Consider the following 24849-nt stretch of genomic DNA (forward strand, 5'->3'; position numbering starts at 1 on the left):
GAAACAGAAAACGCTGGAAATACTCAGCAGGTCTGACGGCTTCTGTAGAGAAAGAAACAGAGTTAATAATTCAGGTCGATGATCCTTCACCAATACTGGAAGAAGTTAGAGATGGGACCGGTTTTAAGCAAGTACAGAGGCAGGGTAAGAGGAGTAGAGTAAGAGCAAGTACAGAGGCAGGGTAAGAGGAGTGGGGTAAGAGCAAGTACAGAGGCAGGGTAAGAGCAGTGGAGTAAGAGCAAGTACAGAGGCAGGGTAAGAAGAGTGGAGTAAGAGCAAGTACAGAGGCAGGGTAAGAGCAGTGGAGTAAGAGCAAGTACAGAGGCAGGGTAAGAGCAGTGGAGTAAGAGCAAGTACAGAGGCAGGGTAAGAGCAGTGGAGTAAGAGCAAGTACAGAGGCAGGGTAAGAGCAGTGGAGTAAGAGCAAGTACAGAGGCAGGGTAAGAGGAGTGGGGTAAGAGCAAGTACAGAGGCAGGGTAAGAGGAGTGGAGTAAGAGCAAGTACAGAGGCAGGGTAAGAGGAGTGGGGTAAGAGCAAGTACAGAGACAGGGTAAGAGGAGTGGAGTAAGAGCAAGTACAGAGGCAGGGTAAGAGGAGTGGGGTAAGAGCAAGTACAGAGGCAGGGTAAGAAGAGTGGGGTAAGAGCAAGTACAGAGGCAGGGTAAGCGGAGTGGGGTAAGAACAAGTACAGAGGCAGGGTAAGAGGAGTGGGGTAAGAGCAAGTACAGAGGCAGGGTAAGAGGAGTGGGGTAAGAGCAAGTACAGAGGCAGGGTAAGAGGAGTGGGGGTAGGAACAAAAAGGGTCTGCGATAGGGTGAAAGGTGGTATTATTTCTCTCTGCACAGACACTGTCTGGCCTCCTGAGTATCTGCAGCATGTTCCATTTTCATTTCAGATTTCCAACATCTGCAATATTTTATTTCTGTGCACGATTGCAATTGTTCTGTAAATAGGTTTTGCAGGAAAAACACTTATTACCTTGATCATCCTCAATTGATGTCACAGTCTCCAACACAACTTTTGCTATTTGTGGTGATTTTTTAACTTTTACTCTCAATTTAAAAACTTACTCTCTATAACGATTCACACAGTGATGTTATATATTTAGTCACTGTGATGGTTCAGTCAAAGACCATTCAAATTTGACTGTTCCAACACGAGAATACTTCACATTGCATCTCCAACCCTGAATGGACCAGTTTGTAACTGGCCTGTTTTGACTACCTTGCCTTTCAAAAAATTTCTACTTTGCCGACTCTGCTTTTATGCAGGATTCCTGTGTGACGTCTTCCTCCAGTTTGCCATCGACGTTTGGGCTAGGCAATGTGCCAGGGTGATGGCTGGGAATTGGGGGAGTTCAGTACTTTGGTGACTGAAGGCAGAGCCACCAAAGCTGAAAGTGAAGGGTGGGGTGGGGGGGGTGGGGTGGGGACTACACACAAGGCCAGAGTCAGTGGACTGGAGTGTCCTGGGATGGGCTGCAGGTGTGGAGGTTACCAAGTTCATGAAGCGATTTGAAGCAGGGCTTCCCAAACCTGTGGGTCATGACTCCCCAGTGGGGTCGCGAGATGAGATTTTGGGTTGTGAGTTCCGCTGCAGCTACGGAGCTCAGACTGATTTCTGACAGCTATGAGGTCCCTTCAAATCCTTGCCTTTGTTTTTTTTGGTTTGTTTCTGGGCGTGGCTTCATGGACTGCTCTCTGTGGCCCGGTTACTGCTGCATAAAAAAGCCTGTGAATAGGTAGGTGTCTTTTTTTAACCTGCCTTTTCATCACCTCCCCTAACACTCCAGTCCCTCCACACCCCTGCTCAACAACTAAAGCCTACACCAGCCCTGCCACCCCCACACTCAAGAGCTCTCGTTCCTGCCCAAATTTTCACTCTGGGATCACACAAAATCTGAGGCATTAAAGTGGGATCACTCCGGGAAAATGTTTGGGAGGAAGTGATTTAAACACTAGGTGGGGGCTGGGGATGGTGGGGAGGGGTGGTGGGGGGTCAGAATTTTAAGTAGCACTTGTCAGGAGGCGATGGAGAGTCAACAGTGGTCAAGCTGAATGGTGAGTGGGACACGAGGCAGGTTACAATCCAGGCATCAAGGTTTTGCATGAGTTAAAGTTTGTGGAAGGTTGGAGACAGGCCTCGGCAGCATTGGAATAATGGAATCCAGAGACGACAAAGGCAATGAAAGTGTCTCAGCAGCAGCTGGGCTGAGGCAGGGGGCGAAATGGAGATTGGGTCAGACGTTCAGCTTGGGATTGAATAGGGCCCAAGGCCATGAACAGTGTCATTCAACACTGGCCACAAGAGAGGATGGACTTGGAGCTGAGAGAACAGAGTCTGCAATTGGGGGAAATGCCTTTGACCAGAACATAAGGAATAAGAGCAGGAGTAGACCATTTGGCCCATGGCTGATCCTTGGCTTCAACTCCGCCTTCCCGCTCGCTCCCCATATCCTTTTGGTCTTGCCCGTGTTCAACTGGAGAAAATTGTGGCTAATCCGTGGCTGGACTTCACACAGGCAGGGCTGGGAGCTGTTAGTGTCCATGTGGAAACTGTCCCAACGTCTTTGGATGGTGTTGAAGGGCAGCTTGTAGATCAGGGAAATGTACAGCATGGAAGGAGACCATTTGGCCCATCATGTCCACACTGGCTGACATGGAGCCATCCAGCCTACTTCAACTTTCTGGCTCTTGATCTATTGTGTGCAAGCTATGACACGTCAAGTGCATGTCCAAGTACTTTTTAAAATGTTATAAGGGCTTCTCCTCTACCACTTTTTCAGGCAGTGAGCTCCAGCCCCCACTGCCCTCTGGGTAAGATCATTTACCCTTGAATCCCTCTTACTTCCTAACATAAATCTGTTCCCCCTGGTTATAGATCCCTCAACCAAGGGAAATAAGACAAGGAAGGGCAGGAGCCGAGATACTTGGGGATCTCTGGGTCTGCAGTTTCCTGAGCAGTGTGTGCGGTTAGCCCCTCTCCTCTCTAGTAACTAACACCAGACTACTGTGTTAACTGTACAAGTGACATGATGCCTTTGCACTGAGTGGCCAGACAATTCTTTCCTAACTGCAGGAGTTTGTTAACACCAATAACTTGATACACTTTTGAGGCTCAAGGCTGCAGTATTCCCTTAAGTTTAGGGTGCTAATCTATACAATATCCCCTTTTTACTCCAAGTGACTTTACCAAACTGAAATTTATTGAGTCAAAGTACATCAGGATGCTCTGAATAAACAATGCTTCCCCAATGCTGCATTGTTTCTGAACAATATGGCCAATTGTAGCTGTACTTGAAAAGATTGAAGACATTGCAAGTTTAGAATTGATCTTGTCCAGAGCCTATACTTAGGACTAAACACTAAAACTAATTTATTTGGAAAGGAGTTGGTATATTTACAATAACAGAATTTTATAGACATTTACACTGGCTAAACTCCACTAGTTAGTGACTAATGAGGTGTTAAACTGACCCCTTTAGCTGAGCAATTAATGCCTTAGCTTTCAGTAAAGGTGGAAATAGGTGTCATTAATCTGCTGCTGAAGTGTGTGCTGTGTCTGGACTGCAAATCTATACAATTAGCAGAGCAAGCATCCGGAGAAATCAAGAGGCTGGTGAAGGGGCAGCAAGGAACTTTCAAAGGTATGGTTACAGAATTTAGGAGCAGCCAACTGCAGACAAGGATGTTCTCCTGAATCGGCTGAATGCTATTATAGAAACGAGCTTCTTTCTTCTGTCAGTGTGGTAGACCCACCCACACAAGTGTGACAGCAAGATCGGGGAGCTGCTTTTAGTCATATAAAATGCAGGTAACGGTTCACGCTTATTTACAGTCTCTCAGGCTCCTGATTGGAAGTGAACCCCAGAAAATACAGAGACTGGTTCCCCATCTGCATCGGAGAAGCAAGAGAGTAGACGCATGGATATGACCCTCCGCAGACTGGCTTCAATTCAAGGGTAAAAATTGCTGGGGCTTTAGGGAGAGGGTGGGGGGAGGGGGACTAATTGGATAGCCAAAGACAGGCACGAAAGACTAAATGGGCTTGTCCTGTGTTGTATGATTCCAGGACAAAAGCATCTAGTGTAAGCCAAACATCTTTGAACACGGTATCCCATTAACTTGGTTGCTAATTTGGATGGAACAGGGTAACTACATTTCTCCAGTGAAACTGGCAGACAGAAAAGACTATCAAGCTCGCTTTTCCCTTGCTTTGCATTGAAAAAAATGTTCTCATTCGTTCCCGGGATTGTGAGCCTCGCTGGCTGGGCCAGCATTTATTGCCCATCCCTAACTGCCCTTGAGAAGGTGGTGGTGCCGCTGCAGTCCATGAGCAAATATGAATTACGCAACAATATGACTTGTCATTCGTTTCCTGTAATTGCTATCAATTTGTAATATACTATATTCAATTTTAAAGATACAAAGGCTCTGCTTTTAAAATAATCTTAAACACAGAGAGAAAAGTCAATCTTTGATCAGAAACTCGTTAAGCAGAAACTCAAATGCACACCTTTAAACAGATACCACAGCTTTAAGCCTCAAAAGGGTGAAGAGTTAGATTCAATGTGATGGCAAATGATTTGCAACCAATGTCACCAATGTTGGGCCCCAAAGTATCCAAAATAGCCATATTGATTTCTGCTTTAAATATAAAAAAAATAATCTTACTTGAAATGTTCTCAGTCTATCTAGAAAACAAAAAGAGAAGTGGAGAAACTTTTTAGAAGCCACGTTGCTTCTTCACAATTGTAAAAGAAAGATCATTGTGGAACAGCTTAAAGAGCAACAAAAAAAGAATGGAATGGAAGAAGCCTGATGGCAGTAGCGAGTGATTTTGGGATGATACGACCCAACTCCAGAGTGAGAAAGTTCTTGGGAGAGAGAGAGAGAGAGAGAGAGAGAAAACAAGAGTAAAATCTTCAAAACAAAATAAATTAATGGAAGAGCAGAAATGAAACTTCATACGATAAACATTTGTCAATCTGCACTCATCTAAAACGCTTTGAGATTTACCAATAGGAAATCCATTTTACACGTCTTTATCTTTAAAGTCTTCTCATCTCCCACGGTTTGGTTCTAGAAGTGATAGTGGGGCTGACTACAGAAAGTGGCGACTTAAAACTGCCTTTGTAAGTTCTCGCTTGCACACTCTGCCATACCATAATGTACACTACAGCTCAAAACTGCTTAGGATTCTCCGTATCATATACTGGTGTTTTTTTAAAAATTCCAAAAATGAAAACAATAAAATCTAGCAGACATGCACACACGCAACCAAGGAGTTTTCGGTAGCAAAGGTAACACCCAAATATTACATGATGTCCCAACTCCAGAAACGTCGGATTATAGATTTTAGTTTTTCCTGCATATTAAAAGGGTTTAATTATGTTGGTCGGGTTGTAAACATCTTTCAGGGAACAAACTCTTCCTACTGCTGCTATCTCCTCTTCGCATACCATCTGAAGCCAATCGTTTTGTTCATCTATATTCGTGATTCTTGTATTTGTTTAGGGCACAGTCCCGTCATCATCAACTGGTCTGGAAGCATCGCTGTGGATAGAGGAAGCTGAGAAACTCTCTATTGCAGAGCTGGGTCTGTCTGGAGCACCAAGGCTACCTTACACTCAGGCCCCTTAAACACGATAGCGCCTGTGGAGTTTTTGTGGTTAATTCTACTACACTTTTTTTATTAAGGAAAATTGTCATCCCAGATAATTTAAACAAGTATATAGAGAACAGATTCTTTATATGGGAAAGGGGGTGGGGGGAGGAGGCGGCTGTCCACAGCTACAGCCCTGTTGCGTCATCTTTTTCACTTATGTCCACGTTCTCGGGCATCGTGCCATGGGTGCTGTCAGAGTCCGTGTTGAGATCGTCATCGTCTTCATTCAGCTCTTCATCCTGCGTCATATCGTTATCGTCTTCAGCATCGCCAGACATTGCAGCGACCTCCTCCTGAGCCATCCCAGAGACAGAGATGGCCTCGTGGGGCTTTGCGCTCAGATCCAATGAATCGTTCAATCCGATCCCAGCAGCGTTTCTGAGGAAGAACAGCGAACCATCCACGTTGGTGCTGAGGTTTAGGGACCCGTCCAGGTTGAGGGAGGATCCTTGGGAATCATACTCCGTCGTGGCGCTTGTGCTGTGCATGACTTCCCGGGGGGGTGAGACGGAGGTCATCTCGCCACGCTCCAGTTTCTCGTGCTTGCGCTTGTGAGAGTCCATCTGAGACATCCCCACCACGGTGTGTTTACAGTCAGGGTAGATGCAGTGGAAATGGGAGCATTTCAGCTTGTATTTACAGTCAGGGACCTCGCAGTCCACACTCGAGCTGAACTGGCAGAACCCGGCAGCGCTGATCACATCTTGCTTGCCGTGGTGCTTTCGATGGGCAGTCACCTTGGTGCTGTCAGTGCAGCGGAAGCCACAGCGGAGACAGTGGAAGTGAGTGCTGTTTCCAGAAAACTGACAGTCCGCAAAGTAGCACCGCAGGGAGGACTTAAAACGCTTGAAGTCATCGAGAACCAGGTTGTCCACCCGGTCGTGGTGCTGGGCGTGCTTGTACATGTGGGTACGCCCGCAGAACTTATAACCGCAATTCTCCCGGGTGCAGTGGTAGTGGGTGACCTTCAGTGAGAACTGGCAAGAAGCATCTTTGCAGTCTTCGTAGAGGTCGTAGCGTTTGAAGCCCTCGAGCATCATTCCTTCGTCCAGCATCTTCCGGGAAGAGGCTGTCTTTCGTCGCTTTCCAAAGGGGGACATGTCTTCGATGATCCAGAACCTTTTCTTTGCACCAGAAGCGGTTGGAAGTGAAATCGTGTTCCCTGGAAACAAAGAAACAAAAAACATCAAGTGGTCACACTCCCACAGTCTGGTTTTAACTGGGGTCGGGCACATTGGAGGGTATGATGAGTACACTAAAGTTAGTAATGCAAACGTCTCTTTCTCCCAGAAACATCAGTAGGGACACTACACAATGAGTTGACGACATTGAAAAAAATGGCCCAAATTATACTGGATTGAATATAGAATTGAACAGCACAGAAATAGGCCATTCAGCCCAACTTATCTATGCTGGTCTTCACGCTAACCCTATATATTCTCACTGTCCAGCCGACTGGATTATGCGTCTGTCAATGATGTTGCAATTGTCTACTTGGTAAGGCGACAGGTGTAAGTAAAGAGTTATCGTTACTGGGAAAAAGAGAGGATGAGACAATGAGCCAGGCCTATCTTTGGAAGCACTTTGGGAGGCCAATAAAAGATGCTGTCTACGTGCTGGTTTCTTCATTCTTGACATTTATCTGTTGTTATGAATCATGTCCTGTCTTAGCGAGAGCCCATAATACAATATCCTGACATCGTCACAACTGACACAAATCTTTTTCCCATTAGCAGCCTCCTGTTTAGCAGACTACTCTTTTGGGAATACGGTCATTCACTTGGGCATCACTGATCGCTCAGACTTGTCCCAGAAAATGCATTCAACAAGCACAGAAGAGAGAAGGGTAGGTGCCCAGTGAACCTGCGGTGTGGAGGCGAGGGTTGTGTTGAGTGAACTAACCTGCCAAGGTTCCGTGTCCAGTGCTGTCGGCTCAGAACAAGACCCAGCTGGGTTACAATGCCCCCTACATCTGAATAACCTTAAAAAGCAACTCGAAATAAATATCTAAATTCGATAACTATTGTACATTGATGTAGATGGAAAACCCAGTACAATCCCAATGCCCCTCCTAATTATTGTTTTTGCTGTTGACATTAATACACAATTTCAATGCAAACGAATGAAAATTTCCCTACAATTTTCATAAATATTTCAAAACCAAAACACACGCCACAAGGAATTTTGTTTCAAAGCCGACAGATGAAGCTTCTTACTGATGAGATACACTCCAACACACTGGCACCACCCCATACACCGACACCACCCCACACACCGACACCACCCCATACACTGACACCACCCCACACACCGACACCACCCCTCACACCAACACCACCCCTCACACCGACACCACCCCATACACTGACACCACCCCACACACTGACACCACCCCACACACCGACACCACCCCACACACTGACACCACACCACACACTGACACCACCCCACACACCGACACCACCCCATACACTGACACCACCCCACACACCAGGCACCACCCCTCACACCAGGCACCGCCCCTCACGCTGACACCACCCCACACACCGACACCACCCCACACACCGACACCACCCCACACACCAGGCACCACCCCTCACACCAGCCACCACCCTTCACGCTGACACCACCCCACACACCGACACCACCCCACACACCGACACCACCCCACACACCGACACCACCCCACACACCAGACACCACCCCACACACCGACACCACCCCACACACAGACACCACCCCACACACCAGACACCACCCCTCACACCAGACACCACCCCACACACTGACACCACCCCACACACCGACACCACCCCACACGCCGACACCACCCCACACACCGACACCACCCCACACGCCGACACCACCCCACACGCCGACACCACCCCACACGCTGACACCACCACACACACAGACACCACCCCACACACCAGACACCACCCCACACACAGACACCACCCCACACACAGACACCACCCCTCACACCGACACCACCCCACACACAGACACCACCCCTCACACCAGACACCACCCCACACGCTGACACCACCCCACACACAGACACCACCCCTCACACCAGACACCACCCCACACACCAGACACCACCCCACACGCTGACACCACCCCACACACAGACACCACCCCACACACTGACACCACCCCACACACCAGACACCACCCCACACGCTGACACCACCCCACACACCAGGCACCACCCCACACACCAGACACCACCCCTCACACCAGACACCACCCCACACACCAGACACCACCCCACACACTGACACCACCCCACACACCAGACACCACCCCACACACAGACACCACCCCACACACCAGACACCACCCCACACACAGACACCACCCCACACACCAGACACCACCCCACACACAGACACCACCCCTCACACCAGACACCACCCCACACACTGACACCACCCCACACACCAGACACCACCCCACACACAGACACCACCCCTCACACCAGACACCACCCCACACACTGACACCACCCCACACACCAGACACCACCCCACACACTGACACCACCCCACACACCAGACACCACCCCACACACAGACACCACCCCTCACACCAGACACCACCCCACACACTGACACCACCCCACACACCAGACACCACCCCACACACTGACACCACCCCACACACCAGACACCACCCCACACACAGACACCACCCCTCACACCAGACACCACCCCACACACAGACACCACCCCACACACCAGACACCACCCCTCACACCAGACACCACCCCTCACGCTGACACCACCCCACACACAGACACCACCCCACACACCAGACACCACCCCTCACACCAGGCACCACCCCACACACAGACACCACCCCACACACAGACACCACCCCACACACCAGACACCACCCCTCACACCAGACACCATCCACTGACACTACCCCACACACCAGACACCATCCCACACACCAGACACCACCCCACACACCAGACACCAACCCACACACCAGACACCATCCCACATACTGTCACCACCCCACACACCAGACACCACCCCACACGCTGGCACCACCCCACACACCAGACACCACCCCACACGCTAAGACTACCCCACACACCAGGCACCACCCCACACGCTGGCACCACCCCACACGCTAAGACCACCCCACACACCAGGCACCACCCCACACGCTGACACCACCCCACATGCCAGGCACTTTGCTCAACCAGACATCTAAAGAGGTGAAGCTGCTTGAAAGGACAATGCTTCCCGCTGTCTGTTGTCCTGGTGAATCACAGGGAGCAGCCAAAACCACTGCTACTGCTCCCATTAGTTGTCCTGATAGGAAATGTTTTACATCTGCCTGTGAGCAGATACAGCCTCATCTCCCTTTCCAGGTAAATGGAAAAGCAGAGGAACATTCTCCCCAGTGTCCTGAACACAACACTTATCCCCACCCCCCCCAAAACAACATCAGTAAAAGCGCCTATCTCGTCATTTATCTGAATGCTGTTGTTGTGGGGAAATTGGCTGCTGTATTTCTTACATTCCAACAGAAATACTTCATTGGCTGTAAAAGCGCTATGTAAATGAAATTCCTTTTACATCTCTGTGACATGCTAAGTCAATTCAGAGACCATTAAGAATTGACCAGTCCGTACAGAGCAGAGATACCTGGAGACCTGACAGGAGAGGTAGAGTCTCTTCCTTGACATTAGGGCAATTCTGCAGCTTTCATCCCCACAACAGTGACTACACCTCAAAATACTTCATTGGCTATAAAGCACTTTGGGACTTGCTGGAGCCTTAAAGGTGCTAAGAGAACACAATTTCTTTCATGATCATTTATTTCTGAAACCAGCCCTTCAGTTATTAGATTTTTTTTTTAAAAATTGAATTTAATTTCATAATTCTTGTGATAGAACATGATTTATATTTGATGAAAGGTCACTGCACTGAAGCATTAACTCTGTTTCGCTCTGCACAGATGTTGCGAAACCTGCTGAGTATTTCCAGCATTTTCTGTTTTTATTTTTATGACTTTGCAACTTCTGCATTGTTTGTCCAGTACCATCAGCTATACCAATATTGCTGGAGAACAGAGAGAAGCGATAGGAGGGAATAAAAATACGATTGGGAGAAAAAACAATTAGCCACGTGCTTATACACTGCTGTCTAAGTTATTAGACCCTTTACACTTTACTCACCACTTTATAAATCTCTACTAAAGTAAATTGGAGAAACATTTATGATCTGGAATCCATAGCCTAAGAGGGCAGTGGAAGCAATTGTCAAAAGGGGAATGGATATATATTTGAAAGGGAGAAATTTGGAGGGCTATAGGGAAAGAGAAGGGGAGAGAGTGGAACAAATTAGACAGCTCTTTCAAAGAGCTGACACAGGCAAGATCGGCCAAATAGCCTCATTTTACACTGTACAATTCTACATAGTTCTAAAAGAAGCCCTGAAAACTGTCACGGCAATTGTCTTTTTCAATGCCACGGTTCATAGAACAACTAATAAACACGGTAGCATGAATTCAGGCGCAATGGGGAAGTTTGAGTGTTTATTTAGTTAATGGAGCCAGCTGTTAGCTTCAACAAGTATTGTTTAAAAAAAAAGGGAGAAGGAATGAGAATGCACTGAAGCCCCAGAGGTGCTGGAAATGTTGACAACACGCCCTCATTGTTACCTGAGGAGGACTGATGTCCCTAATGTTACACATGTCAACACCAGCTGTCGTCAAGAATGAATAGTGAGCACCAGACATAAACAAACAAAGCTTCGCGCTAACTTTCAGCGAAGATTGTGAGGCAAAGACGGCTTTAGTGAAGCAGCCGCTATGAAAGCTGCTTCCCTGTTTTGTTGGTTGTTCCAGGCCACACGTTCCCTCTAATCCACTGGATGTTGCAGCGACTTTAATTCTCAGCCTCGGCCGAAAACTAAGACTGCTGCATTTCGGGAGCTGAAGCCTTTTCCTTTAATTTCAAACACTCAGCCAGTGCAGCCATCTGACTGTTTATTTCCCTCATTTCTCAATTCCGATGCAAAGAGATCTTGATGATCATATAAAATCATTATAGGAGGCCATTCGGCCCATCGTGTCTGCTCCGGCTCTTTGCTAAGGCTATTCAATTAGTCCCGCGCCCCCTGCTCTTTCCTCAGAGCCCTGCAGATATTCGCTTTTCAAATATTTATCCAATGCCCATTTGGAAGGGACTGATCCTGCTCCCACCCCCCCCCCCCTCCTCCTGTTATCTCAAAGAATCATCTTCCCAGGAAACATCTGGTGTGTCCCCTGCAGTGGTTCTGGTGGAATTCACCGGAATTCCCAGTTGGAGATCGGCAGAACTCCTGGAGAAATGGCAGAAATTACGGTGGACAACATTTCTCCGAGGCTTCTCAGCTTCCAGTTAAGTTATGGTGGGGGATCAGGAGGACCCTGGCCCTGAAATTCGGAAAGAAAAGCCCGCATTTTTATAGCATCCATTGGCTTGGTAGCCAATGAAGTACGTTTTGATGTGTCGTCACTGTTGTGATGCAGTAAAACCAATTTGCGCACAGGAGGATCTCACAAAATGCCATGGGAAAACGATTAGGTCATCTGCTTTGGCAGTGATGGTTTAATGATAAATATTGACTAAGACTAAGAGGACTCGCTCGCTCTGCTTTGAGTGGCGTCATGGGGTCTTTTGCATCTAACAGAGCGGTGGGCAGGTCCTGAAGGGTCAGATTAGATTTTAAGTCCCTGGAGCAAAGAGCACCACTGAGTGTTAGTGGTCATTTTTAGGAAGAGGGGGACACAATTTGTCAGGTAAGGCTGAGCAGACATGGGAATCAATTTCCACTTCTGTCACCCAGTGTCAGCACTGCGTCATTCCTAGCTACACGAATCACAAATCCGATGAGGAGTAAAACTCTTGTTCCAGCCCGCTACCCCAGTAATGGGGCCAAGATTTGTCAATTCTAGTAAGAAAGTAATAATAAATAAAGGTGGCATGTTGTTAGAAAGTAAATATTACCTGGACATGTTTAATATTGATCTGAAAGTACCTATTCTAATTATTAATATTAATCCATTAATCAGCTCAGCAAAGAGAGAATATAAAGCCCATTACTTACTAAAACTCTGATAAACTTGTAGCATGTAGAATTTCATAACTGATCCAAAAATGACCTGGGTTTAGTTATCTTAATGAAAGGGAAGATTTCAAGGTATTCGCACAGCCGTGACAGACGGTGGAAGGAATTCAACTGGTTCAAATAAAATCCCTAAAATGGCAAGAGTTTGAGTTCCAAAAACAGCTGCTGTGCACACTAGCCCATGTAGACTGAGGGTGAGCTACAACGTCTGCCTACACCACCATCGTACACCACTTGGCACATCACTGCATAAACTGATGGTGAAAACCGATATTTAGGTTGTACAAGCACTTTCGTAGCACAACTTCACATCTTAAATCAATTGAAGTTTTGAAACAAATGGATTGTGAAAGTTAGGACTTTATGAAAGATGTTGGTTTGCGATTAGTTCGAAACTCAGGGTCTTTGATCTGTTTTGCAACTTCCAAAAACACCAAAATACAAGTCAAATTCACTTTTAGTTAGTGCGTACATTTTACAAATTTATTAGAATAGTTGACTTGGTTTTAATTTTATTTCTGTAGGATTTCTTTCAGTTACTTTATATAAGTTTAGAACCTAGCTTCAAGTACATTCAATAAATAATAAATATGATTTTCCTCTAACACTGAATCTGAATTTAACAATATTTTGTGATATATTTAATTTTGTTATGGTGATGGCGTAAGCTGGGAGCTGTGGGCTACTTTTCTACAATTCTGTTAGCAGGTCATAAATTGTCATGAAAAGCAGGGCATTTCATCTGCTTTTCAAGAAAAATTAAACTTGCTCAATGCATTAATCCCAACGTTAGCTCCTTCTTACAGCAGCCAGTCTTTACATGGCCTTTCTGTGTAACATTTCCAGTCTTAATGTCCGTTTATAGATTTGGATCCATGCCTATGAGGCAGCTATTCATTTCAGGAATGAACCACACAGCAGACATAAAGAGGGAACTCTCATGCCTCTCATCATTCTGGGCTAGATTCAGACCAAGGTTGCTGACTGAAAGGACAATTATAGAATCATGGAAAGGATAACGCACAGGAGGCCGTTCGGCCTATTGTGTCTGTGCTGGCTCTCCAAATGAGCAATTCATCTTTGCCTTCCCGCTGTAACCCTAAACATTCTTCCTTTTTCAGCTAATAACACAACTCCCTCCTGAAAGCCTTGATCGAACCTGCCTCCACCACATTCTCAGGCAGCACAGTCCAGTTCCCAACCACTCGCTACGTGAAAATGCTTTCCCTCATGTCACCATTGCTCCTTTTGCCAATTACATTAAATCTGTGCTCTCTGGTTTTCGATCCTTCCACCAATGGGAACGATTTCTCCCTACTCTGTCTAGAGCTCTCATGGTTTTGAACAACACAATGGATCGTCTGCGCCCCTCCCCTCTAAACCCCTCACAATGCTGCTCAGAATGGAGACTTGATCACAGGGAAGAAAATATTTGCGGAGCTGTGGGGTGGGGAGAGGAGGAGCAGTACCAAATGCATCCTTCTTCCAAAGGGCCGGCACAGGCAGGTTGGGCTGAATGGTCTCCTTCGGTGGTGTTACAATTCTATGAAAACCTAACAAGAGAGAAGTTAAATATCTACTGTAGATAATGTGTGAATTTTAACTGCTCTAGTCAGTAGCTTTCAGGTGAGTGCAGTTAATGTGGATTGAGGGAAATTGCTAAAATCCCCTTCTGCAAAGATGGACTGTTTGACTTTTCAAGCGAATAAAGCATTGGCCTGAATCAGGGAGGAGCCTCCTACGTTTATGCAAATTAGGGTCCTATTACAATGATAGGAACTTGACCTTATCTTGAGCAGCAAATAAATGTGGCTCCTTCCTCCGCGCCTGGACAATAGGCCACATGACCAAAGAGGCCACCTAAAGCGAGTTGAACATTTTCTCTTGTGGGGCTGGGGGAGTAGGAGTGCCTCCTCCAGAACTCACAGTGGGGTTGGGGGGGGGGGGGGTGGTGAGAGTCTCACCTGCCTGCGATACCCCCCTTCTTGTCCGAACATGTTATCCCTGGAATACTCATCTCTAACCTTCCCATCGGCCCCGCGGACAGCCCTGTGACTTTGCAAAACCTCCCAGACATTTGGCAAGTGGACCAAGGGCACATTAACGGCACTGTTAAAATCTACTGCTGTTCAAACTGCATTGCGTCCGGGAGTTAAAACTCCTCTCGATACAAATGGCTTAAAGCACACAATTTAAAATGATTCAATGCGCACATTGAATCCCATCGGACTCTATGGTCCCAAAGCCCAGAACGGTAAGGAGGTCATGTTGAACTTGTATAAGACACTAGTTAGGCCTCATCTGGAGTACTGCGTCCAGTTCTGGGTGCCACACTTGAGGAAGGATGCGAAGGCGTTGGAGACAGTACAGAGGAGATTCACAAGAATGATTCCCGGGATAAAGAACTGTAGCTCTGAGGATAGATTGGAGAGGATTGAATTGTTTTTCCTTGGAGAAAAGAAGGCTGAGAGGAGACTTGATAGAGGTATTCAAGATCCTGAGAGCTTTTGACAGGGCAAACTGTTCCCACTCAAGAGAACATCAAGAACTAGAGGGCACAGATTCAAAATAATTGGCAAAAGGAGTAAATGTGATGTGAGGAAACCTTTTTTCACCCAGAGGGTGGTTGGAGTCTGGAACAAACTTCCTGAAAGGGAGATGGAGGCAGGTTCGATCGAGGATTTCAAAAGGGAATTGGATTGCTACCTGAAAAGAGGGAATGTGCAAGGTTACGGGGATAAGGCAGGAGAGTGGGACTAGGTAAAATGCTCTTTCAGAGAGCCAGTGCAGACTTGATGGGCCAAATGGCCTCCTTCTGCACTGTGATATTGTGAGGACCTGAGCACAAGAGCCAGACTGACAATTCACTGCAATATTGTGAGAGTGCTGCACTGTCAGAGGTGCCATTCCATTCATAAACTGAGCTCCTGTCTGTTCTCTTCATCTGAAAATAAGAACCTCCATGTGTACCAGTCACAGGATGTGTAATGGCAACTCGCCAGGGCTCCTTCAACAGCACCTTCCAAACATGCAAACTCCACCACCTAGGACAATGGAAGCAGCCGCATGGGAACATCACCGAGTTACACACACACCATCCCAATGTGGGTATACATCGACTGTTCCTTCATCACCACTGGGTCAAAATCCCAGAGATATGGGAGCAGCTTTATCACAATGCTTCAAAAAGAAGGTTCCACCAACACCTTCTCAAGGCATTGGTAATAAAATGCCATCTCAGTGCCAACTGGTGCCCAAATCCCAAGGGAAAAAACGGTGGAGATTATTTGGTGATCCATCTCACTTGCTATTTGCAAAATGGCATTCACCCAAATAACAGGAATGAATGTATGTCAAAAAGAGCTCATTTATTTTAAGTGCTGGAGTAAAGCACTTTGTGATATCCTGAAAAAAGTGACTGGACAAAATACAAATGCAAATTCTGTCTTCAAGAATGGCATAAAGTAACCGCGAGACTTCCAAAGTGAAGGAAGACTTGGAGGTCTAACTGTTCCAGTAAGAGCTCCCATATCTGTTGTCTTGATGCAGTGAAATATTCAACTGGGTTAAGGGAGTAATTGATTGTGCTAGTGAACACTTCAGGTTGCAGCTATTGCCAAAGGGCAGTTGTTACGGTGATGTTTTCAGGAAATTTTAATCATTTATGAAATGATATAGCAAAGCTTGTGTGCTTTCCCTCCCTCTGCCATAAACACAAATAATAATAGCTCACTCTCACATTTGCATAACATTTGCAAAAGGTTTCAATACTTTCTGTATTCAACCATTATTGTTATACTGTGTAGGCAGCTCATTTTGATATTTTTATCACGAACACCACAGAGGTTTCACTGATCACACTAGGGGTTTGGGTGTGCTTGTTTCTGTTGTAATGTTGAGGGGTGTTGATATGCACTTTCAGTAAATACACACCAGCACACCAGAACTCATTCTGTGCTGCTGCTATTTGCTTTTTCCACCGTATTCTAACATTGTCCTCTGTCCCTTTCCTCCTCGCCTGATGGTGCTATGTTGTTACAGATGTAGGACACTGGTACCTTATCTAGACTATACAGCATAAAAACTGGCCATTTGGCACAACTGGTCTATGCCAGCTAGATTCAGTAGTCATGCTTCATGTAGAAGCCTAGACAATAAGTGTTGGCAGGATAAGAACATTTGGGCCCTCACACCTGCTCTGCTATTCAGTACAATCATGGCTGATCTTCTGCTTCAACTCCACCATCCTGGACTATCCCTTTAATTCCCTTAGGACCAAAAAAGCTATTGACCTCTGGCTTGAGCGTCTTCAATAATGGAACATCCACGACTCTCTGGGGTAGAGAATTTTGAAGATTCACAACCCTATGAGTGAGGAAATTTCTCCTCATCTTAGTCCTAAATAGCTAACCCCTTATTCTGAGGCTGTGACCACCGCCCCCCACCCCCCACCCCCCCCCCTCCCATGTTCTAGATTGCCCAACCAGGGGAAGCATTTTCTCAGCATCTACCCACTGTCAAGCCCCTTACAAATTGTATATGTTGCAATTGGATCACCTCTTATTCTTCTAAACTCGAGGGAATATAGGCCTAGGCTCCTCAATCTCTCCTCATAGGACAATCCCATTGTTCAAGGAGCCAGTCCAATGAAATGACATTGCACTTTCTCAGAGGTAAAGAGACCAAACTTGCAGTACTCCAGCTGTGGCCTCTCCAATGTCCTGTGTAATTGCAGTAAGATATGGTCATAGAGTCATTACAGCACAGAGACCCATTCAGCCCATCAAGTCAATGCTGACCTTCTGTACAGTAATTTTGTCGGTCCAGTTAGGTATACAGTCATGCATCATAATAGTCAATTCTGATCCTGTTCTCACTCAACTTTCCATTGGGATGTGGGAGGGTAATCACTAGATGTATCAATTGGAGTGGAAACCCAGGCCAACTCTTCTGCCCCCTCACTCAGGGGTACTTAGACCAACTGTGGCTGCTCTGCAACTTCATTAACCAAGGTCAGGAGACCTACCTGAGATATTCGGTTGGTATCAAGTGTGTACCTTTTGCTAACAGCTCAGCACATTTCACCAGACTGGGTGAAGAAGCCTCACAAACCATGCCTCCTGCAGCCTTAGAAACAACAAAAAAACACTGGACAAAGACATCCAATAGAAAAAAAACGGGGCAAAGCCCCTCAGTATCAGTTATCCATAAACACACTGATAAAAGCAAAATACTGCGGATGCTGGGAATCTGAAAAAACAAAAATACCTGGAAAGACTCAGCAGGTCTGACAGCATCTATGGAGAGGAACACAGTTAACGTTTCGAGTCCGGATGACTCTTCATCTGATGAAGAGTCATACGGACTCGAAACGTTAACTCTGCTTCTCTCTCTCTCACAGATGCTGCCAGACCTGCTGAGTTTTTCCAGCATTTTCTCCGTTTTTGTTTCAGATTTCCAGCATCCGCAGTATTTTGCTTTTATATGATATTGCATTGGGTATCAGATGGGCGCTCTGGGTTACTATCATAAGTTTGCCTTTTGTGGAGTTGTGTTGTTGCTGTCGAGTTGTGTTCAGTTGCTGCGGACGAGTCTGTACTCTTCACATCATTGTTTGAGGTAACCCACATACTTTAGATTGCAATGAAAGGTTTCAATTATCATTCCCTTCTAATTAAGGGCCTCCTCAATGATGGAATGAGAAACGATGGCCTTTGTCTAACTGTGCCTAACATTTCACTATGATCATAAAGTTAAGCAAAGATGACAGAGCCCATTTTCCCCATTCGGCTCATCTTTCCACAGGAAGTTGCACGCAGAGTACAGGAACAGAAGTAGGATGGATTCACACCATCAAAGTTGCATTGTTGTTAGCACTGACTACCTCTTCGCTGAATTCAGAGGCTTTGCCTCCTTTACCATACCTGGAAAACCACTCCAGATATTCATCGCTCTTTCCATGAAGAATTGACCCCATTTCCCAGAGCCTGACCTCAGGATGAGGTCACTTGTGTAGAATGAGCAGGTGCCTGCACCATTTACAATGCTTCATGGGAATTTCAGTTCTGCCAGGAACTTGCATTTCAAAACTCTGCTGCCCGTATCCTAACTCGCAACAAGTCCTGTTCATCCATCAGCCCCTCTGCTCTCCCACCTACAGTGCCTCCCAGTTCAGCAATGTCTCAATTTTAAAATTCTCCTCCTCATTTTCAAATCTCTCCCACCCTCAGCCCTCCCTATCTCTGTAATCTACTCCAACCCCACAGCCCTCTGAGATATCTGTACTCCTCCAATTTTGGCCTCTTGTGCATCCCCGATTTTAATCGCTCCACCACTGGCAGCTGTGCCTTCAGCTGCCAAAACTCTAGGCTCTGGAATTTCCTCTCTGAACCTTTCTGTTTCTTTACCGCCCTTTCCTCCTTTTTGCCGCCCTTTTAAATTGACCTCCTTGACCAACCTTTTGGTCATCTACCCTAATATCCCCTTATCTGGCTTAGTGTTAAATTTTATTTGCGAACGCTCCTGTGAGGCGCCTTGAGGCATTTTACTACATTAAAGGTGCTATATAAATATAAGTTGTTGCTGTCAATCAGGGGGGAGTTTTTGAACCAGTGATCTAAATTACCGCGACTGTTTTGCCAATGGGCATAAAGAGCTGGCATTGTGGCTCCACTCCTTACTTGGACCTTATCCTGGTACACAGGTTTCACCTGAATCATATAAGCATAGCTTGCACTGGGCCAAAGGAAGTTGGGGGGTGGTGGTGGTGTGCGGGATTTCTGGCCTCTTCATTTTTGTCAAAATTGGACTCTGGGAACACCCCTTGACCAGCAAGTTTTTTTACCTCATTGGAAGACATCTAGGCCTACGCCAAAATGTGACTGACTCACAGCACCCATGAATTTCAAATCCATTTTAATGAGTCAGTTCAGATGTTGTGTTTTTATGCTGAGGGTGGCGATGATACGAGAGATTCATGGAGGACACTTGAGCTTTTTAAAGTTTTTCTCTCTCTCCTGGGTGAGTAAAACAAGAAACCTGAGCTGTTGATGGAAAAGATCAGACAGATCTTGACTTTGAGAGATGATGTAAAATGGCCAATCAGCCTTGGCAAACCCATCCTCTGCTACCACTTCCAATGGAAGAGCTTTAATTCAGTCGTCCTGTCCAGAATTCCCTCTCTAATCCTCTCCACCTCCCTCTCAAAATAGCTTCCCACCAGGTTTTCAGTCTCCCTCTTCAAACCCCCATGTGACAATCTGAATTGGTAATTATTCCCTTCCCTTTTTTTTGCTATTCTTTCATGGGATTTGGCAAGGCCAGCATTTGTTGCCCATCCCTAATTGCTCTTGAACTGAGTCACTTGCTAGGCCATTTCAGAGTCAACCACATTGCTGTGGGTCTGGAATCACGTGTAGGCCAGACCAGGTAAGAAAGGCAGATTTCCTTAGTGAACCAGATGGATTATTACCACAATTGATGACAGTTTCATTGTAAGTAGCTTTCAATTCCAGATTTATTAATTGAATTCAAAACTCACCAGCTACCATGGCAGGGTTTGAACCCACATCCCCAGAGCTTTAGCCTGGGTCTCTGGATTACCAGCTCAGCAACGTCACCACTAAGCCACAATCTCCTACTCTATGAAGTACAGCGGAATGCTTTCCTGTGTTAGAAGCTCCTATAAAGTCAGGTTACTGTGACTGGAATAACTTTCCGAAGACTGGACCCAACGGATAATGATTAAGATTCTGATACATGTTTGCACATAATCAGTTGATAGGTTTGGTATTTTATACACACCGACAGATCTGGCCATAACTGCACGTGGGTAAAACCCAGTCCCTGCTATGTTTACAGCTCTGAAAGTTTAGCCATAGACCTTTCAAAATGTTGAACAGATTTCCCTCAGTAAACTGATGCTCGCCTTTCTCAATATGTCCCGAGAGCGTATGCCACTTCCTTTGTGGCTGTGTTATAACTAGGGGTTACTGTCTGCAACAGACAGGACTGAGACACACCAACATTAGCACTTATAGACCCTTTCACAATCAAAGACCCTTTAAACTACTCCATGGATTTTTTTTTCCCACATAGGGAGAGGCCACTCATTGGTTGTTTGGTAGCCTGAAAGCAATGATTAATAAGACATTTCTGTTACATTTTACCATGAACATCAAACAGGCCCCTGCAGTCCTTTCGATTAAGTGATTAAACCTCAGTTTAGAGTACCTGCAGCATCCTGTACTATTGGGACATCACTTTTAATCGGAGTGGGAGCAGCAATGATCGGACTGAGACCGGGCGTGCTGGTTGGTATGACAACATTCCTGGCGGTTCCAAGAGTCGCGCTGAGTAGAGAGTATGAGAGACAGGATGGAGGGAGGAGGAATGGCAGTGAAGGAGGGGGAGATCTGAGCAGGGCTGGTGGGAAGGATGGAGATGGTGCATTGTGGGTAGCATCAGCAGCTGTAGCAACCGGACAGCCTAAAGGAATATTCAGAAAAGCAGAAGGAAAGAAACAAAAACAAAACTGAAATGAAATCACAGCCAGGCACCACAGTGAAAATAGATGAAAATGGAGAAGCAGTAAAAACTGTCAACTTAAACTAGTAACAGTGAGAACAATGCAAGTTATACAGCTGAAGTGGTTTGTGTGTACCTGCTACCTGTCATATTTCTTTTGTGAACATCATGTATTAAAATACACAGACCTTTCCTTCATAACATCCATTTACCAGTAGGTTTCTCTCTCTCTCTCTCTCTCTCTCTGGTTGGATGCTAAGATACTGAGCAGAATCATTGTCACTAACAGCTTCCCAAAAGGAAACATGTCCATGACCAAAACACACCCATTCACCTCATTCCAGAACATCCAGATGTCAACATCGGTGTTCCGTGTTGTAGGAGGAGACCTCAGCTTACTGACTGGCTTCTGGTGTAAGGAGAATCTCAACACTCCAGAGGTCTTGGACTTCAGGTGATGGTCAACCAGTTCCATCCAGAACAAACCCAGCAATGACCAGAGCCTGGCTCCTGAATGTTTACCTAGTCATCCAGAGACACCTCACAACCTTCCGGAATCAGCATCAAATTCATTCATTTCCGATCATAAGCAATGATCCCATTTTCTTTTTGGACACCATTGCTGCTAATGGTTTTGTTGTTCATTTAATCTCTCCAGTCTTCCACCCGCTCATAGCCCTTCCCTTTTATTCTGCCCCCCCAGTCCCCACCCCACTTTCTTTGCCACTGAACGCTCAAAACCTGTTAGGTTTCTAACTCCTTTCAGTCCCGAGGGAAGGTCATCGACCTGAAACCTTGAGCGAGATTGTAACTCACTGATAACCCATCCACTTGCACGGATTCAAAATCTTGCCTGTTGTCTCTCTGTTTTTCTCTCTTTCCAAATGCTGCCTGACCTGATGAGTGTTTTCTGTTTTTATTTCAGACGTACCCGTCTTATTTATCTGAATTCCCACCTTCAAGGTTGTACTGTCGTTCTAGGAACCTGCTTATATACTAATTAAAAGATCTCTGGATGTGCAAAGGGTGCCTGTCTGCTTCAATATTCCATTACAGAGGGACATGACTAGTTAGAAACCTCACCAGCTGTACTGCTTTCATTTCCTACGGGTGTACTTGTACAGCTTCGGTCTGGCACTGATGACTCAGAAGAGAGGCCTGCGGGACTTGTACCCGCTGGGTAGTCCATGTACTCGTCTGTTTCTGTGTCCAGCATATTGGGTGTTGAGCTCATGGCTGAGGAGCCGGTGGCAGGGGCCATGCTTCCCATAGTGTCTTCATTCTGGGGACCCTGCAAGGAACAAACTGGAGTCAAAAGAGGAGTCAACCTGAACAATGACATGGGGGCTGGGGAAGCTTCCCCAGAGCTGGTCGATACGCAGTGCCAATCCGGCTCATCTCCTCCGAGGAAACTCCTGTCCATGGCCATTCAGCCCATCAAAAATCACCACCTCAGTACTCCAACTCTCCCATTATAGCAGCTCGATGCCTCTACAATCCTGCCTCATCGTAATCAAAGACACATTAACGATGGATGACACCGCCTTTGGTAAGGTTCCTTCACCATCGTTTCCGTTAGCAAAGTCATTTTCCCCAATATCTATTTTGAAACTATTTCTCACAAACTGAAAATTATATTCCCTGATCATATTTTCTTGAGTCGGTTTGAAGTAATTATCTGGGTTCCTCAATGTATTAATATTTAATATTTTTGATGCCATTGAGGTCTCCTTTTCAGTGTCTTCTCCTTGAGGTGGCAAATTTCAGAATCCCCTACGATTTTTTGGTGTGATGCCCATAACTGAGCATGACCTCCCAAAGATCTCCACAACAACCTCATTGTTGGAGCCCTATAGCCTCAGCATTTGGTCCTGATATTGAAGCACAGGTACCCACCTGGTGCTACATACCATACCGGTATGAAATGAACCATGCCACTGCCGTGGAGGATGTGGCAGAAACCATGGCAATGCAAGGACTGCATCTCGAAGATCTGCAAGCTGCCTATCCAGTGCCAGCTGAGGTTCTGGTGCGTGGCAAGTTACAATAGTCATTCGTTCAGGGGGTGGAATAGGGTCAGGGAGGTGGGTTCAGGTAGCAAAATGGCACATGAGTAGGGAGCAAAGGGCATCATGCCAGTATATCCTTCAGGTCCATTCCAGATGGGCACACCAAGGCCAGGAGCTGTTCAGGACACATGTGGTGACCTCCTAAGGTGAACATTTGTCATGGTCCCCAAGAACCTACCGCACAGGCTCACAGTCCTCATTTAAACTCCTTCGAGTTTAGCTCTTCTTTAAAGTGAGAGCTTTTGATCCTTGTGTCATTGGACTGAAAACAGCTGGTCAAGTGAGATATTTTTAAATATTTCCAACGCCATGTTAGATAGCATCAAGCTCCAGCTGGAAACACTTGTCTCGGGTGGGGCAAAGAGATGTGTTGTTGGCACAGGGTGAAGGCGGCTTTACACTGGGTCTATCTGCACCGTAGACCCAGAGCCTGACAATACATGATACTGCGTTAACCTTGAAGAGCACCAAATTCACACAATAGGTTTTGAATTATCAGCTTCAGAATTGAGAATACTTCGTGTGAAGGTGAGGGGAGAGAATCTATCTATATTTTTTAATTGCTCGTGCGATGCAGGCATCGCTAGCTAGGCCAGCATTTGTTGCCCATCACTAATTGCCCTTGAGAAGGTGGTGGTGAGCTGCCTTCTTGAACCGCTGCAGTCCATGTGCTGCAAGTACACCCACAGTGCTGTTAGGGAGGGGGTTCCAGGATTTTGACCCAGTGATAGCAAAGGAACAGTGACATAGTTCCAAGTGAGGATTGTGTGTGGCTTGGAGGGGGACTTGTAGGTGGTGGTGTTCCCATGTATCTGCTGCCCTTGTCCTTCTAGGTGGTAGAGGTTGCAGGTTTGGGAGGTGCTGTTCAAGGAGGCTTGGTGAGTTGCTGCAGTGCATCTTGTAGACGGTACACACGCTGCTGCCACTGTGCGTCGGGGGGTGGAGGGAGTGAATGTTTGAGGTAGTGGATGGGGTGCCCATCGAGCAGGGCTGCTTTGTGAAATAAATGAGCCTGGTTCTGATTTATTTGGTTAAATCGAAAAAGTTACCTGATTGGAAATCTTGTCAAAGTTTTTACCCAGCATTCTCCTCATGTGTTTGCGGGAATGTGATGTCATCTGGTGCTTTAGCAGGAAGGAGAAATGACAGCCCTCGCGAATGCAGTGAAAATGGCTGTTTACCTGATTGTACTTACAGCCTGTAGACAGCAGGAAAAAAAAGGGAAAAATATAAATAATGCGAGACTTGTTAGATAATATCTCAGGAGTGGAAACAGTGTCAGGATGGGCAGGAATTACCTGGAAAAACTCAGCAGGTCTGGCAGCATCGGCGAGAAGAAAAGAGTTGACGTTTCGAGTCCTCATGACTCTTCGACAGAAGGGTCATGAGGACTCGAAACGTCAACTCTTTTCTTCTCCGCCAATGCTGCCAGACCGAAGGGTCATGAGGA

The 24849-nt window shown here is 46.3% G+C and overlaps 1 protein-coding gene across 1 annotated transcript in view; it reads right to left on the bottom strand.

The window, feature by feature from the left end:
• Positions 1–393: 393 nt before the first annotated feature.
• casz1 (castor zinc finger 1) overlaps positions 394–24849 on the bottom strand; it is a 383715-nt gene continuing 359259 nt past the window's right edge. The window contains exons 22-24 of the mRNA XM_041206599.1: positions 24449–24597; positions 22414–22621; positions 394–6830 (exon numbers count right to left, since the gene is read on the bottom strand). Of these exons, the coding sequence (XP_041062533.1) occupies positions 5794–6830; positions 22414–22621; positions 24449–24597 (1394 nt within the window). The 3' untranslated portion in view covers positions 394–5793. The remainder of the gene's footprint in view (positions 6831–22413; positions 22622–24448; positions 24598–24849) is intronic.

This window comes from Carcharodon carcharias, chromosome 15 (genome assembly GCF_017639515.1).
Source record: "Carcharodon carcharias isolate sCarCar2 chromosome 15, sCarCar2.pri, whole genome shotgun sequence".
Taxonomy (NCBI): Eukaryota; Metazoa; Chordata; class Chondrichthyes; order Lamniformes; family Lamnidae; genus Carcharodon; species Carcharodon carcharias.